The following is a 16,806-nucleotide window of genomic DNA, read 5'->3' on the forward strand; positions in this document are numbered from 1 at the left end:
GTGATAGATAGGGAAACTACATTGAGGGGTATGAAAATGTACATGTAATGGCTAACATTTGAAGAAATAACACTAGTTTGCAACAAATACACATTCTTTTAAGGCACAAAACATACATTGGTCCAACCGTGGATTATAGGAGAAATCGAAGTATGTCTTAAATCTAAAAAGGTTTATACAGTTGCCAAAAGAAAATTAGTAAAGCCTGAGGACTCAGTGTTTTAGAATACCAAAAACAAGAGGGACAAAAAATGACACAGAATAGGAAAACACAGTTTGAGAGTCAACGAATAAGACACACTAAAAAAGAACTCTAAGAGCTAGGAAGTAAAAGTGAAAGGCAAATGTCGGTTTCTGACAGACAGAGGTGCGAGGACTTTTACTGGGGAATATGGAAATGGCAGAGGAAATGAACAAATAGATTTTGTCCGGCTTCATAGAAAAAGATACAAACACAGGGAAATAGAGAACTAAGGATCCAGTAGGAAGGAAGTAAAAGATAATAAAGAAATACACTGTGGCCACTTTATTAAGTACACTTGTTGGTAATGCACATATCTAATCAGCCAATCATGTGAAAGCAATTCAATGCATAAAAGCATGCAGACATGGTCAAGAGATTCAGTTGTTTAGCAGACCAAACATTAGAACAGGGACGAAATGTGATCTAAGTGACTTTGACTGTGGAATGATTGTTGCTGCCAAACTGGTAGTTTGAGTATCTTAGAAAATGCTGACCTCATAGGATTTTCATACACAACAATCTCTAGAGTTTACAGAGAACTGTGCAAAAAAGAAAAGATATCCCATATGTGTGGCAGTTCTGTGTGTGAGAGAGGTGGGAGGAGAATGGCCAGACTGGTTCAAGCTGACAGGAAGGTGACAGTAACTCAAATAACCACATATTACAACAGTGGTGTGCAGAAGAGCATCTCTGAACACACAACACATTGAATCTTGACATGGATGGGCTACAGCAGCAGAAGACCACAAAGATACACTCAGTGGCCACTTTATTATGTACAGGAGTTAGCTCATCAAGTGGCCATTGAGTGTATACAACCCGTATACCTCGAGGTTCGAATATTGTTCAGAAACTTCCCCCTGACCCTTCAACTAATGATTTTAAATCAACTGGCCTAATTTTTAATCTCTCATCTAAAATAATTAGACCCTTTCTTTTTGGTCTTTTTAGGCTCTTCACAATTTCAGACACTTTGATTAAATCTCCCTTTTGTCTCCTTTGTTCCAAGGAAAACAGTCTCAAATGGTTCTGATGAAAGGTGACTGACCTGAAAGGGTTATTCTGTTTGTCTCTCCATGGGTGCTGCCAGACCTGTTGAACATTTACAACTTTGTGCTTTTATTCCTGACCCATCAGTCTATCCCTATTACTAAAATTCCTCTGTGTCAGCAAACTTCCTCTGAACCCTCTTTGTACCCTCTCTAACGTTATCACATCTTCCCTATAGTTCCTGCAGTGCGGCTGTGGCCTAATTAGTTTAAAACAGTTCCAGAACTACCTCCTTACCCTTATGTTTGGTGCTTTGACTGAGTAAAGCAAGTCTCCCAAAGGCCTTTTTAGCCCCCTTAGTTACTTGGCCTGGCCTTCAGAAATGTGCAGGCATAACAACATTTGGAATACATAAACACAGGAGATTCTGCAGATGCTGGAAATCCAGAGCAACACACGTAAAACACCGGAGGAACTCAGCAGGTCAGGCAGTATCTATGGAGAGGAATAATCAGACAGACGTTTTGGGCCAAGACCCTTCACCAGGACTGGAAAGGGAGGGGGAGAAGGCCGGTGGGGTGGGGGCGTGGCGGGGTAAGAAGAGGAAGGAGTACAAGCTAGAAGGTGATAGCTGAGGTTAATGGGTGGTGGAGGCGGATGAAGTAAGAAGCTGGGAGGTGATCGATGTTTAACAGTGGAAGAGTCAGAATCAGATTTAGTATCACTGGCATATGTCGTAACTTCTACGGCAGCGGTACCATGAAATTCATGATAAATAAAATAAAAGAAAAAACTGAGTTACATTGTGTATATATAAATATGTCTATTAAATAGTTAAATTAAAATAAGTGGAGCAAAATAACAGAAATAACAATGTAGTGAGGTAGTGCTCAGGGGATCAATGTCCATTTAGGAATCGGATGGCAGAGGGGAAGAAGCTGTTCCTGAATCACTGAGTGTGTGCCTTCAGGCTTCTGTACCTCCTTCCCGATGGTAACAGTGTGAAGAGGGCACGTCCTGGGTGGTGGGAGTCCTTAACGATGGACGCCGCCTTCATAAGGCACCGCTCCTTGAAGATGTCTTCGATACTATGGAGGCTGGTACCCATGATGGAGCCGACTAATTTTACAAGTTTCGGCAACTTACTTCAATCTTGTGCAGGAGCGACCCCCCCACCCCCACCCCGCCACCAATACCAGACAATGATGCAGCCTGTCAGAATGCTCTCCATGGTACATTTGTAGAAGTCTTGAGTGTTTTAGTTGACAAATCAAATCTCCATAAGACCATAAGACATAGGAGCAGAACTAGGCCATTCAGCCCATCGAGTCCACTCTGCCATTTCATCATGGCTGATCCTGGATCCCATTCAACCCCATACACCTGCTCTCTCACCATATCCCTTAATGACCCAATCTGTCCCTTTGATCTCCTCAAACTTCGAATGAAGTATAGTCACTGTCTTACCTACTTTACAGCTGCATCAATATATTGGGACCAGGTCAGATCCTCAGAGATATTGACACCTAGAAACTTAAAATTGCTCACTCTCTCCACTTCTGATCCCTTTATGAGGATTGGCTCGTGTTCCCCTGTCTTACCCTTCCAGAAGTTCACAATCAGCTCTTTGGTCTTGCTGACGTTGAGTGCTAGGCTGTTGCTGCGACACCACTCAACTAATTGGTATATGTATCTCACTCCTGTACGCCTTTTCGTCACCATCTGAAATTCTGCCAACAATGGTTGTATCATCAGCAAATTTATAGATGCTGTTTCAGGCTATGCCCAGCCACACGATTATGGGTGTAGAGAGAATAGAGCAGTGGGCTAAGCACACATCCCCATAGAATGCCAGTGTTGATTGTCAGCGAGGTGGAGATATCTATTTCCAATCCACACAGATTGTGGTTTTCCGGTTAGGAAGTCAAAGATCCATTTGCAGAGGGAAATACAGAGGCCCAGGTTCTGGAGTTTTTCGATCAGGACTGTAGGAATGAACATTCTAGCATTCACAGAAGTGTTTTCCCATTATCAAAAAAAAATCATTGTTGTGATTCCAAAGGCCAAAGGGATATCAAGGGCTACCCTAGGAGTTTTGTGAGGGAACTTCAGGCTCATGCTCTTGGCAGCTAAAGGCATGGTTGCTCACAGCACAGTGAATAAAATTAAGAATGATCGAGAGTTCAGATTTCAATAAGCACAGAAATCCTACACCTCCAGGGTTGTAGATATGGAGAAAATTACAGAAAGATTTTAGTGAAAACTTTGACAAAATCCCACCCACATGGGAAACAGGTTCAAAAAGCCCATGTGATTTGGGGCAAGTTGCAGGCTGGATCCAAAATAAACTTGGCATTCAGAGAACAGGGGGCAACAGTAGACAGATTGCTTTGTAATTTGATACCTGTAACTATTGGTGTCCTACATCGATCAGTGCTGGGACCACTGCTGTTTGTAATATTCATAAATTACTTGGATGTAGATGTGGGAGGCAAGATCAGTAAGTTTGCAAATGACATGAAGACTGCCAAGTTTTTGAGAATATGGAAAGTAGTCTTGGGGATATCAATGTAATGGTGAAATGGGCTGAAAAATGACAGATGGCTCAATTCAGGCAGATCTAAGGTAATGCATTTTTGGGAGAACTAACGAGGCCAGGCAACACACCATAAATGATAAGTTAAGGAACAGAGAGACCTTGAAGTGCCAGTCTAAGGATCCACGTAGATGGATATACAGGTAAATAATGTGATTGGGAAAGACGTATGGAATATAGTTGGGACATTGAACACAGAAGTTCAAAGTACATATATGTCACCCTGAGATCTGTCTTCTTGCAGGCATACACAGAAAATCCAAGAAACTCTAAGGAATCAACGAACGACTGCACCAAGAAGACTAACATACAGCCAATGTGCAAAGGACAAAAAGCTGTGCAAATACAGAGGAGAAAATAATATAAATAAATATATAAATAAGTTAGAAGAACATGAGATGAAGAGTCTTTGAAAGTGAGTCCATAGGTTGTGGGAGCAACTCAGTGATGGGTGAGTGAAGTTATTCCCTCTGGAAGTGGTATACATCCCACCGCACACCAGTGTAAAATCAGGCTCTAGACGAACTAAGCAACGTAATAAACAGGCAAGAAACAGCGCATCCTGATGGCTTCCCATTATTTTGGGGGGTTTTAACCAGGCCAGCTTGAAAAAGTCTCCAAATGACTCGTATCAACAAATCACTTGTGCTACCAGAGAAACCAACACACTGGGCCACTGTTACACCACCATCAAGACTGCCTACCATACTATCCCACACCCACACTTTGGAAAATCTGATCACCTGGGTGTACTTCTTCTCCCTGAGTATAGGCAGAAACCAAAGACTACAGCACCAGTAGTGAGGACCAAGGAGGTAAGGACAAGGGAAGCACAGGAGTGCTTATCAGTGGACTGGACAGTATTCAGGGATTCATATTCAAGTCTGAATGAGTACACCACAGTCATCACTGACTTCATTAAAACCTGTGTGGATGAGTGTGTGCCTATGAGAATATACTGTATATACCCAAGTCAAATGCCGCAAATGAACCAGAATGTTCGTCGTCTGCTGAGGGCTAGATCTGTGGCGCTCAAGTCTGGCGACCCAGGTCTGTACAAGAAAACCAGGTATGACTTGCGGAGGGCTATTTCAAGAGCAAAGTAACAATTTGAATGGGGTTGCAGATGGAATCAGATGCAGGCGGTGAAAAAGGCGAATGGTATGCTGGCATTTATAGCGAGAGGATTCGAGTACAGGAGCAGGGAGGTACTACTGCAGTTGTACAAGGCCTTGGTGAGACCACACCTGGAGTATTGTGTGCAGTTTTGGTCCCTTAATCTGAGGAAAGACATCCTTGCCATAGAGGGAGTACAAAGAAGGTTCACCAGATTGATTCCTGGGATGGCAGGACTTTCATATGAAGAAAGACTGGATGAACTGGGCTTGTACTTGTTGGAATTTAGAAGATTGAGGGGGGATCTGATTGAAACGTATAAAATCCTAAAGGGATTGGACAGGCTAGATGCAGGAAGATTGTTCCCGATGTTGGGGAAGTCCAGAACAAGGGGTCACAGTTTGAGGATAAAGGGGAAGCCTTTTAGGACTGAGATTAGGAAAAACTTCTTCACACAGACAGTGGTGAATCTGTGGAATTCTCTGCCACAGGAAACAGTTGAGGCCAGTTCATTGGCTATATTTAAGAGGGAGTTAGATATGGCCCTTGTGGCTACGGGGATCAGGGGGTATGGAGGGAAGGCTGGGGCGGGGTTCTGAGTTGGATGATCAGCCATGATCATAATAAATGGCGGTGCAGGCTCGAAGGGCCGAATGGCCTACTCCTGCACCTATTTTCTATTTTCTATGTTTCTATGTTTCTATGTCAACTCTGACAGCGTTTGCAGGCCATTACGTCTTACAAAGCGAAACCCGACATCATAAATGGCAGTGGTGGTTCACTCCCAGACAAGCTCAGTGCCTTTTATGCCTGCTCTGAAAAAGGGAGAATAAAACTACAGCTATAAGGATCCCTGTAGTACCTAGTGACCCTGTGATCTCCATCTTGGAGGCCGATGTAAGGCTGTCTTTCAGGAGGGTGAACCCTCGCAAAGTGACAGGCCCTGATGGAGTACCTGGAAAGGCTCTGAAAACTTGTGCCAACCAACTGGTAGGAGTGTTCAAAGACATTTTCAATCTCTCGTTACTGCAGTCGGAAGTTCCCAGCTGCTTCAAAAGGGCGACAATTATACCAGTGCCCAAGAACAGCTGGGTGAGCTGCCTTTACAACTATCATCCAGTGCCACTCACAAGTACCGTGGTGAAGTGCTTTGAGAGGTTGGTTACGGCTAGAATCAACTCCTGCCTAAGGAAAGAGCTGAATCCACTGCATTTTACCTGTCGCCACAATAGCTCTATGATGGAGGCGATTGCATTGGCTCTTCACGCAGCCTTGGATAACCTGGACAATACAGATACCTATGTCAGGATGCTGTTTATAGAATACAGCTCAGCATTTAACACATTTGTTCCTACAGTTCTGATCGAAAAGCTCCAGAACCTGGGCCTCTGTACCTCCCTCTGCAACTGGATCCTTGACTTCCTAACCAGAAGACTTCAATCTGTGCAGATCAGAAATACCATCTCCTTCTCACTGACAATCAACACTGGCGCACCAACAGTGATGTGTGATTAGCCCTCTGCTCGACTTTCTCTACACAAATGACTGTGTGGCTGGGCACAGCTCAAACGCCATCTATAAATTTGCTGACAACACAAATATTGTTGGCAGAATTTCAGATGGTGACGAGAGGCCATACAGGAATGAGATCAATCAGCTGGTTGAGTGGTATCGCAGCAACAACCTTGCACTCAATGTCAGTAAGACCAAAGACCTGATTGTGGACTTCAGAATGGATAAGGCAAGAGGACACACCTGAGTCGTCATAGAGGGAACAGAAGTGGAATGAGTGAACAAGTTTAAATTCCTGGGTGTCAATATCTCTGAGGATCTATCCTGGACCAAACATATTGATGCAGCTACAAAGAAGTCTCGACAGCAGCTACACTCCATTAGAAAATTGAGGAGATTTGGTTTGTCACCTGAGATACTCGCAAACTTCTACAGATGTACCGTGAAGAGCATTCTAACCGGCTGCATCACCGTCTGGTATGGAGGGGACAGGCTACTGCACAGGATCGAAATAAGCAGCAGAGGGAAGTCAGCTCTATCATGGGCACTAGCCTCCATAGTATACGTAGATGTCCTCCAGGATAGCTTCAAGGAGTGATGCCTCATTAAGGACCCCCATCACCCAGGGTATGCCTTGTTCTCAGTGCTACCAACAGGAAGGAGGTAGAGTAGTCTGAAGGCTCACACTGAATGATTCAAGAACAGCTGCTTCCCCTCTGCCATCCGATTTCTGAATGGACATTGAACCCACAAATACTACCTCACTACTTTTTTATTTCTATTTTTGCACTACTTACTTAACAAATATATTTATATACTTACTGTAATTCATGTTTTCTCTCTATTATTATGCATTGCATTGCATTGCTGCCACAGAGACAACAAATGCCAGTGATATTAAACCTGATTCTGGATCAAAAGCCTGATGGTTGAGGTGGTGAGGGTCCTGAGGCTCCTGTATTTTCTTCCTGATGGCAGCAGTGACAAGAGAGCATGGCCAGGGTGGTGGGGAGTCATTGATGATGGATGCTGTTTTCCTGCGACAGACCTCCATGTAGATAGATCTTCTCAATGGTGGGGAGGGCTTTACCCATGATGGACTGGGCCATATCCACTACCTTTTGTAGGATTTTCCATTCCAAGGGCATTGGTGTCTCCATACCAGGCTGTGATGCAACCAGTCAATATACTCTTCATCACACATCTACAGAAGTTTGCTAAAGTTTTAGATGTCGTGCTGAATCTTCCCAAACTTCTAAGAAAGTAAAGGTGCTGCCATGCTTTCTAAGTAATTGCACTTACATGCTGGGCCCAGGACAGACCCTCTGAAATGATAACAATTATGAATTTAAAATTGCTGACCCTCTCCACCTCTGATCCATTGATGAAAATTGGCTCAGGAACCTCCAGTTTCCTCCTCCTGAAATCAATAATCAATTCCTTGGTCTTGCTGACATTGGGTGAGAGGTCATTGTTGTGGCACCACTCAGTCAAGTTTTCAATCTCCCCCACGTGCCAATTCGGCACCACCTTTGATTTGGCCAACAACAGTGGCGTCATCAGCAAACTTAAACATGGCACTGGAGCTGTGCTTAGCCTCATAGTCATAAGTATAAAGCAAATAGAACAGCGGGCTAAGCACACAGCCTTGTGGTGCACCTGTGCTGATGGAGATTACTGCCAACCTGAACTGACTGGGGTCTGGAAGTAAGGGAATCGAGGATCAATTTGCACAAATAGAAAGATAATGTTCCTATTTTATGAAACCTTAGTCAGATCTCAGCCAGATTACTGCATGCAATTCTAGTTACCAAGGCATAGGAAGGATGTGATAGCTCTGGAGAGTGTACCAAGGAGATTCACTAGGATATTGCCTGGGATGGAGCAGTACCATTATTATGGAGAAGGTAGATCTAGAGACCCTAGAGTAGAAGAGGTTAAGAGGGGTCAATGATTTAGGAATATAGCATTATGAGGAGTTTAGGTAAGGTAAACCTCAAGAAATTTCTCTATCGGGGTAGAGGATGTAGGTTTAAGATAAGAGTAAAGAGATTTGGAAGGGATAGGAATGGATCTTCTTCATCCAGAGAGTGGTTCGAGTCTGTAATGTACTGCCTTAGGAAGTGTTGAAGCTGGGTCTCCGGCCACTTCTTAAGAAATGTCTAGATGAGCATTAAACTAGTCTAAGCAAAGAGCGCTATGGACATAGTGCTGGGCAAATGGGATTAATACGGAAAGGTGCTCAAAGAAAGGACCACGTGGATGGTTCCGGCTGAAAGGCTCATTTCCATGCAGTACAATTCCACGATCCTGTGGCACAGACAGGGAACGAGGATGAGCATTTTAAAAGTGAAGAGTTAACTGAGAGCTGCATGCCGAGTGGTCACAGGACAGATGAGCAAGTGGGATGACCTGGGGCAGTAGAATGCGGGATGACCTCAGATTTAAGAAGAGCATTACAAAGTCCCAAATGGCTTAGAAAGGTACTGGCACAGAGAGGAAATGGCTGGTCTTAGAAATGTCATGGATTTGAGATTCAAACCTCAGTTCCAAGCTGTTGCCATGGAGAGGGTTGGAGTCTATAGTCAGAAACAGAGACACGAGCTTTAAACTACCCAATAGCTGGAGGAAGCCTACCCAAACAACACTGGATGCCAGACTGGATGTCAAGCTTGAGGCAGTGAAGACATGCATTTCAAGTCCCACTGCCTCTCTGTGCTCCTCAGCATCCTAACATTTACAGTGTTTTCCTCCCCTATATAGAATTCCACACCCCGTGGGTTGAATTCCATTTACTACTCTATTATATGGTTCCCTGGTACAACAAGATGGACTCTTGACCTCACTATCTATCTCATTATGATCTTGCACCCTATTGTCTATCTGCCCTGCACTTTCTCTGTACTTTATTCTGCACTCTGTTATTGTTTTACTTTGTACTACCTCAATGCGCCATGTAATGAATTGATCTGTATGAACAGTATGCAAGACATGTGACAATAATAAACCTATTCCAAATCCAATTCCATTCAGATCAACCTTCTGATAACTTGAATTGCTTTTTCCCTCACTGTTTACCACACTGCCAATTTATGTTATATCGGCAATCTATGAATAGCTCTATATTAAACTCTAAATCATTGATACAAATTTCATAAAAGTCCCAACACAGAACTCTGCCAAACCTCTCTAAAAACAGCCTTCCAGTCACCAAAAGCTATTAAGCAACACCTTTTGCTTCTTGACACACAGCTAATTTTGGATCAAACTTGCCACTGAATTATAGGGGGAAGGTGCTGAACTGAGAATGCTGCACTGTCAGTGCTGGGCTGAGGGAATGCTGCACTGTCAGAGCTGGGCTGAGGGAATGCTGCACTGTCAGAGGATCTGGGCTGAGGGAATGCTGCACTGTCAGTGCTGGGCTGAGGGAATGCTGCACTGTCAGAGCTGGGCTGAGGGAACGCTGCACTGTCAGAGCTGGGCTGAGGGAACGCTGCACTGTCAGTGCTGGGCTGAGGGAGTGCTGCACTGTCAGTGCTGGGCTGAGGGAGTGCTGCACTGTCAGAGGATCTGGGCTGAGGGAATGCTGCACTGTCAGTGCTGGGCTGAGGGAATGCTGCACTGTCAGAGCTGGGCTGAGGGAATGCTGCACTGTCAGTGCTGGGCTGAGGGAGTGCTGCACTGTCAGAGCTGGGCTGAGGGAATGCTGCACTGTCAGAGCTGGGCTGAGGGAATGCTGCACCGTCAGTGCTGGGCTGAGGGAATGCTGCACCGTCAGAGCTGGGCTGAGGGAATGCTGCACCGTCAGAGCTGGGCTGAGGGAATGCTGCACTGTCAGAGCTGGGCTGAGGGAATGCTGCACTGTCAGTGCTGGGCTGAGGGAACGCTGCACTGTCAGAGCTGGGCTGAGGGAATGCTGCACTGTCAGAGCTGGGCTGAGGGAACGCTGCACTGTCAGAGCTGGGCTGAGGGAATGCTGCACTGTCAGAGCTGGGCTGAGGGAATGCTGCACTGTCAGAGGATCTGGGCTGAGGGAATGCTGCACTGTCAGTGCTGGGCTGAGGGAATGCTGCACTGTCAGAGCTGGGCTGAGGGAATGCTGCACTGTCAGAGCTGGGCTGAGGGAATGCTGCACTGTCAGAGGATCTGGGCTGAGGGAATGCTGCACTGTCAGAGCTGGGCTGAGGGAATGCTGCACTGTCAGTGCTGGGCTGAGGGAGTGCTGCACTGTCAGAGCTGGGCTGAGGGAACGCTGCACTGTCAGAGCTGGGCTGAGGGAGTGCTGCACTGTCAGAGCTGGGCTGAGGGAACGCTGCACTGTCAGAGCTGGGCTGAGGGAATGCTGCACTGTCAGAGCTGGGCTGAGGGAATGCTGCACTGTCAGAGCTGGGCTGAGGGAATGCTGCACTGTCATAGGATTTGGGCTGAAGGGGTGTTGTTCTATCAGAAAGACCGAGCTGAGGGTGCTCAGCAATGTTCGAGGGACTGAATTATAAAATTACAGAAACTAAAGAGGTGCTGCTCTGTTCGAGGGGCAGTACCAAATGAGTGCTGCACTGTGGGAGAGATGATACTGAGGAAGAACTACATTGCTGGAGGAGCAGTCCTGACAGAATCTCACACTGTCAGAGGAGTGATACTGAAACAGATACTGATACACATTGTTGTGGCAACTGAGGCATCTCCCCCTACCCCTCCCACTTTCAAATCTCTTACTAACTCTTCTTTCAGTTAGTCCTGACGAAGGGTCTCGGCCTGAAACGTCAACTGTACCTCCTCCAAGAGATGCTGCCTGGCCTGCTGAGTTGCTCCAGCATTTTGCGTGTGTAGCCATAGAATCATACCACACGGAAACAGGCCCCGGAGCCCTTTGAGCCCTTGCTGCATCAGGCACACATTTCCACTTTTCAATTTTAACTCTCCCCATATTCACATCAACTCCTTCCAGATCCTACCCCTCGTCTCTTGTCTGTGCATTAGCTGTAATTTATAGTGGCCAATCAACCTGCCAGCCGGCATGCCGTGGCAATGTTGGAGGGGAACCGGAACACCAAGGGGAAACCTGCATAGTACAAACTCCACACATACAGCACCCGTGGACGGGACTGAACCCAGGACATTTGAGTTAAGGCAGCGGCTCTGGTAGGCATGTCAACACACCACTGCTGTAAAAGTAGGACTGAAGACTTCTTCTCAACATCTTCCTTGATGAATGTCATTAAAGGCTCATCCGAAGAACGTGGCTTTTTATGGGATCTTACCATGCATGAACTTACATTGCTTCATTAAGTACCCTACTTGGGGCTCATTATTCGCTCTAAAGTGTTGGGGACAAGTCAAGAGCTCTTACAGTGAAAGCCTTTCTTTACCACTCAAGGGTAATAAATGTTGTCTTTCCAGTGATGCCCCCATCACAAAAATAAACAAACATACACCCTGCTGAGAGATGGCTTGAGGTTTTAAGAAAACCACTGAAACCAATAATGGCTCCTGCAAATGAAATCAATTAAATAGAGTTAATTAGAATGAAGATGCCTTTTCGCTTGGACACGTGCATCAGGACAAGATGATCCTTTGGGGAATGTCTTTATGATGCACCATCTCTTGGTACAAAACATCAGACAGGAAGGAGTACACTCTGTAAGAAAAAGATGCTTTACAGAAGTTGGCATCTACCGTTCCCTGCCCTTGATTCTGCTACCTCCCAGCCCTCTGCATCTCCCCATCCCCTTTTACTTCAATTCCTTTCTCCTCCTTGTGCTTATTCAACCCACCTCGGCCTCTGCTACTTACTGTAACCAGAGTGGTTTCACATTCTATCTGCTCTCTGGGGAAGCGATCTCTCCTGAATTCCTTCTTGAATTTATTGCTGTTTTTCTTGATGGCTCCTGGTTATGGACTCTCTCAGAAACAAAATTATCTTCTACCCTTTTTCAGGCTTGTATAATATTAGATAACTATATTGGTTCTTCTCTCAGTAAAAAATTAAGAGTTAGAAATAGAAATATGAGAAAGCTATTTGACTCCACTCTCTCTTACTCTACAAACTAGATGTTGGAAGCGAGATCTTATTTCTCCCTGTAATGGGACACTTCCATTCTTCCCTAATAGAGGGGCTGCCTCATAGTCCCAACAACCTTGGTTCAGATCACACCTCTGGCACTGTGAAGAGTTTGTATGTTGCCTCTAGGACCATGTTGGTTCAGTTTTAACCTGCATGTATTTGCTCAATGTATGTCAACCGCTGCACACTCTCCCCAGAGAGTGGTAGAACCTGTAGAGAGAATGGAATTGTGGGAAGAATAAAAAGTGATAGTGTAAATGGATGCTTGATGACTAGTCTGGATACAATGGGCTGAAGGGCCTGATCACGTGCTGTATGATTCCATGACTCTTGAATTTACATTAATAAAAGGTGCATTGGCAAGAAACCTGCCAAAGGATTAAGTGGTTCCTGCACAGCATCCACATAAGAGAAGATCAAAATTGTTCAGCCTTTTCTGATAATTCTAACCCTTCAATTTTGATAACATCCTTGTAAATTTTTTTGGACCTTCTTCAGCTATTTAATAACTTGCTTGTAACACGGAGATCAGAAATTTTCCAGATGAAAAGAATTCCATGTTCTTCATGACCTCAGGAGATTTCAAAGTGTCCCACAGCTAGTGATGCGCCTTTGGAAGGCAGTCACTGCAGCAATTTAGGAAACAGAGCAACTAATTTATATGCACTAAACTCCCACTAACAAAGTGGAAGAACTTGGTTAGTGACGCTTGTAGAAGGATAAAGATATTTATTGGGCAAGATATTGGGGAAAATTGCTTGGGCTTGAAATAGTGGCTCTGGGTTCATTTGCATCTACCTGAGGGGTCATACGTATGGACTCAGTCTAATACCTCACACTTGAGTATGGGCTGCACACCCACTCGACACACAACCCTGGTGTCTGCAGAGAACAAGAAATCAGTGCAATAAGACCTGTTACTCATCCACACAGTTCAATGGAAGGACATCCCAAGGATGGAAGGAAGTCTGAGAGGGCAGCTGTGAACCCCAAACATCTGACACTATTGACCCTGCTGCAATAACCCCAACCCCCTCCCTTCCAGTTCCCTCGCCACTCCCACTTCACCCACTTCCTCTTGCCCCTCCCATCTGCTCTTCCAAGCTCTCTCTACGCTCTCAGCTTTTTCACCCTGTCCTTCCCCACTCCCTAGCTGCTCTCACCTATCCTCTTCCCTTCCTCTCTCCTCCATCCATTCCATAAGACCATAAGACATAGCAGCAGAATTAGGTTATTTGGCCCATCCAGCCTGCTCCGACATTCAATCACGGCTGATCCTTTTTTTCCTCCTCCTCAACCCCAGTTCCTGGCCTTCTCCCCATAACCTTTGATGTCATGTCCAATCAAGAATCTATCAATCTCTGCCTTAAATACACCCAACGACCTGGCCTCCACAGATGCATGTGGCAACAAATTCCACAAATTCACCAACCTTTGGCTAAAGAAATTTCTCCTCATCTCTGTTTTGAAAGGGCGCCCCTCTATTTTGAGGCTGTGCCCTCTTGTCCTAGACTGTCCCACCAAGGGAAATATTCTTTCCATATCTACTCTGTCTAGGCCTTTCAACATTCGAAAGGTTTTAATGAGATCCCCCCTCATCCATCTGAATTCCAGCAAGACCCAGAGACATCAAATGTTCTTCGTATGATAACCCTTTCATTCCTGGAATTATCGTTCCTTCCCATAGCCGCAGCCTCTACCAACCTCAGACCTTTGACACAATTGTCACCCCAATGTTCAGCTCGATCCCACCCTCTTCAGTCACCTCCCAGCCTCTGTGTTGATGTGAAACCACATGGCAGCGTCCACTGTAGGAGAATCACCTTAACCCTTTCAATATTACTGCTGTAGCCTGCAGTACATTTCTATGACCACTTCCAAAAGCAGCAGACAGGAAGGACACCAGCTGACTAATGATAATGGCATTTTCAGTTGGTAGCTTCTGATCTGCATTCCTCAACCCTGCAATTGCAGCTACAAGTAGACTCCAGCTCTCACCGAGGAAGTCCCACAAACAGACTCTCACTAGGGTGCAGATGCTACAGGCATCGACCTTCACTGGGGAAAAAGTGTAACGAACTCTCACTTGGGGAGCTAGTCCCACAGACACCGATTTTCACTGGAGTTCACGTACCACAGTCACTGAACTTCATTTGGGGTACAGATTCTTCACACACTGACTTTCACGGAGTCACTAACTCTCGAAGGGGTACAAATCCCACGCACTCCCACTCTCACTGGGTTACAGGTCCCATTGCCAGGGATAGTTACCGGGGTATGTGTCCCACATACATAACATTTGAGAGAGGTTTGGATATGCACATGGATAGGAGGGATACAGAGGACTATGGTCCAGGTGTGGATGGATGGAATTAGACAGTATAATTGTAGTAGATGGACCGAAGGTCCTGTTTCTATGCAGCAGTGCTCTAGGACTCTAATCTCTCACTGGATAAGAAGGATTGCACCAGTCACTGACTCTCATTGGGGACAGATTCCATACACACTGAATTTCACTGAGGTACAGGTCCCAACAGGCACCCGTTCTCACCCAAAATGCCCTGAGTGACAGGAAGTAACCTGAAATTACATAACGCTGAAAGAAACAGCTTTAAGCAAATTAATATCTCATGAAAAGTTCCTTCAAACAGCTTCTCAGTTTCCAAAACCGCCCACCCCTCCCCCCTCTACTGAGTGGAAGTGGAGGATGTAATATATTTATTTATTTAGCTATACAGCGCAGAGTAGCCCTTCAAGAATTGCTGCCCCAGGAACCCCCAATTAACCCAAGCCTAATCACAGGACAATTTACAATGACTAATTAACCTCTGTGAACTGTGGGAGAAAACCAGAGGACCCTGAGAAAACCCAGGCATTCCACGGGGAGGTCGTACAGAGACTCCCCGCAGGATTGCGCGAGAATTGAACTCCAAACTCCGGAACACCCCGGGCGGTAACTGTCGCGCTGACCGCGACACTACCATAGCGCCTGGATGGGCAGAGACAGACAAAACGTAATGCAGAGTAAAGTGAAGTGGTTCATTCCGATGAGAACGAGACGAGGCACGATAAACTAAACAGGGCAAATCTTAGAGAAGTGCAAGATGAGCAACGTTGACATGAATGCACAAAGATGGAAACACATGTAAAGAAGACTGTTAAAAACACAGGATTATTGCCTTTGTAACCAGAGGCAGAGAATACAATAGCCAGGAAGTTATTCTACACCAGTATAAATCACCGAATAGATCCCACATTGGGTACCGTGTCCAATATCGTGTCTCACACAGTAACAGTGATGGTAAGACTTTGAAGACACTGCACAGGATGCTTATTACATCAGTCCCAGGGAAGAGGCACCTCAGTTACATCAAGGGGTTAGAAATATGGATGTTGTTCTGCTTAGAGCAGAGAAGGTTAGAAGAAGATGAAATCTGATGATAAAGCCACGATAGTGTGTAGAAGGAAAGCGGCATAGGAGGACATGGATTGACTTCACTATAAAGTCAGATGACAGCAACTTATATCCTTTAACATACAAAATGCCCAAAGCATCATCATAGGAGTGTAAGCAAATAAAACGTGACCCCACACCACAGAGGGAGATATTAAGCTCAGGTAACCAAACATCAAAAAGAAATTTAAAAGAGATTGGTTTCAGCTATTGTGTGAAAGAGAAGAGTAATATAGAGGTTTAGGGGGGCAATTCCACAATTTGGGTACAGCTAGTTGAAGATATACAAGCCAACAGTGGAACAACAAATGCTGCCTGGCCTGCTGAGTCCCCCCCAGCATTTTGTGTGTGTTGCTTGGATTTCCAGCATCTGCAGATTTTCTCTTGTTTGTGAGTAAGTTATTTAAATATGTACAGCCAGGCTTTTGATGGTTTGGTAATTCTCCTGGCAATCCACCTTGGTGACCACACTGCTGTGAGTGGTTGAGAATGCTCATATTGTGCTCACTTTATATGTAATTATATTCCAGTCAGTGCATTTATTGCTGGAGAAATTAGCCTTCTTCCACTGAGAAATGGTCCAGAAGGCCGTCTCTTTTGCTCTTGTTTTCTGGGTAAACTATCTTCTGTTTGCATGACTTCTAACTCATTGGCTGGTTTGCAGTGAGACACCAGAAGACCACTGCAACAACACTGCTTTCTAGATCTCAGTAGCCACATCTCAACAGAGGCAGAGGTCAATAATGAAATACAGGAGCATCTTCAATGCACCCCAAGACATAGGAGCAGAATTAGGCCATTTATCCCTCCAAATCTGCTCTGCCATTTAG

At 45.2% G+C, this 16,806-nt stretch overlaps 2 protein-coding genes across 5 annotated transcripts in view; both read right to left on the reverse strand.

Annotated features, from left to right (window-relative positions):
• Positions 1 to 16,806, reverse strand: part of ssbp4 (single stranded DNA binding protein 4) — a 161,748-nt gene that overhangs the window by 91,446 nt on the left and 53,496 nt on the right. The window lies entirely within an intron of this gene.
• On the reverse strand, positions 9,722 to 15,506 carry LOC140187972 (uncharacterized). The gene is made up of 2 exons (XM_072243838.1): positions 15,417 to 15,506; positions 9,722 to 10,882 (listed from the first exon to the last, which is right to left on the reverse strand). Exons 1-2 carry the CDS (start codon positions 15,504 to 15,506, stop codon positions 9,722 to 9,724), a joined length of 1,251 nt encoding a protein of 416 aa, XP_072099939.1.

The sequence above is a fragment of the Mobula birostris genome, chromosome 26 (genome assembly GCF_030028105.1).
Source record: "Mobula birostris isolate sMobBir1 chromosome 26, sMobBir1.hap1, whole genome shotgun sequence".
Taxonomy (NCBI): domain Eukaryota; kingdom Metazoa; phylum Chordata; class Chondrichthyes; order Myliobatiformes; family Myliobatidae; genus Mobula; species Mobula birostris.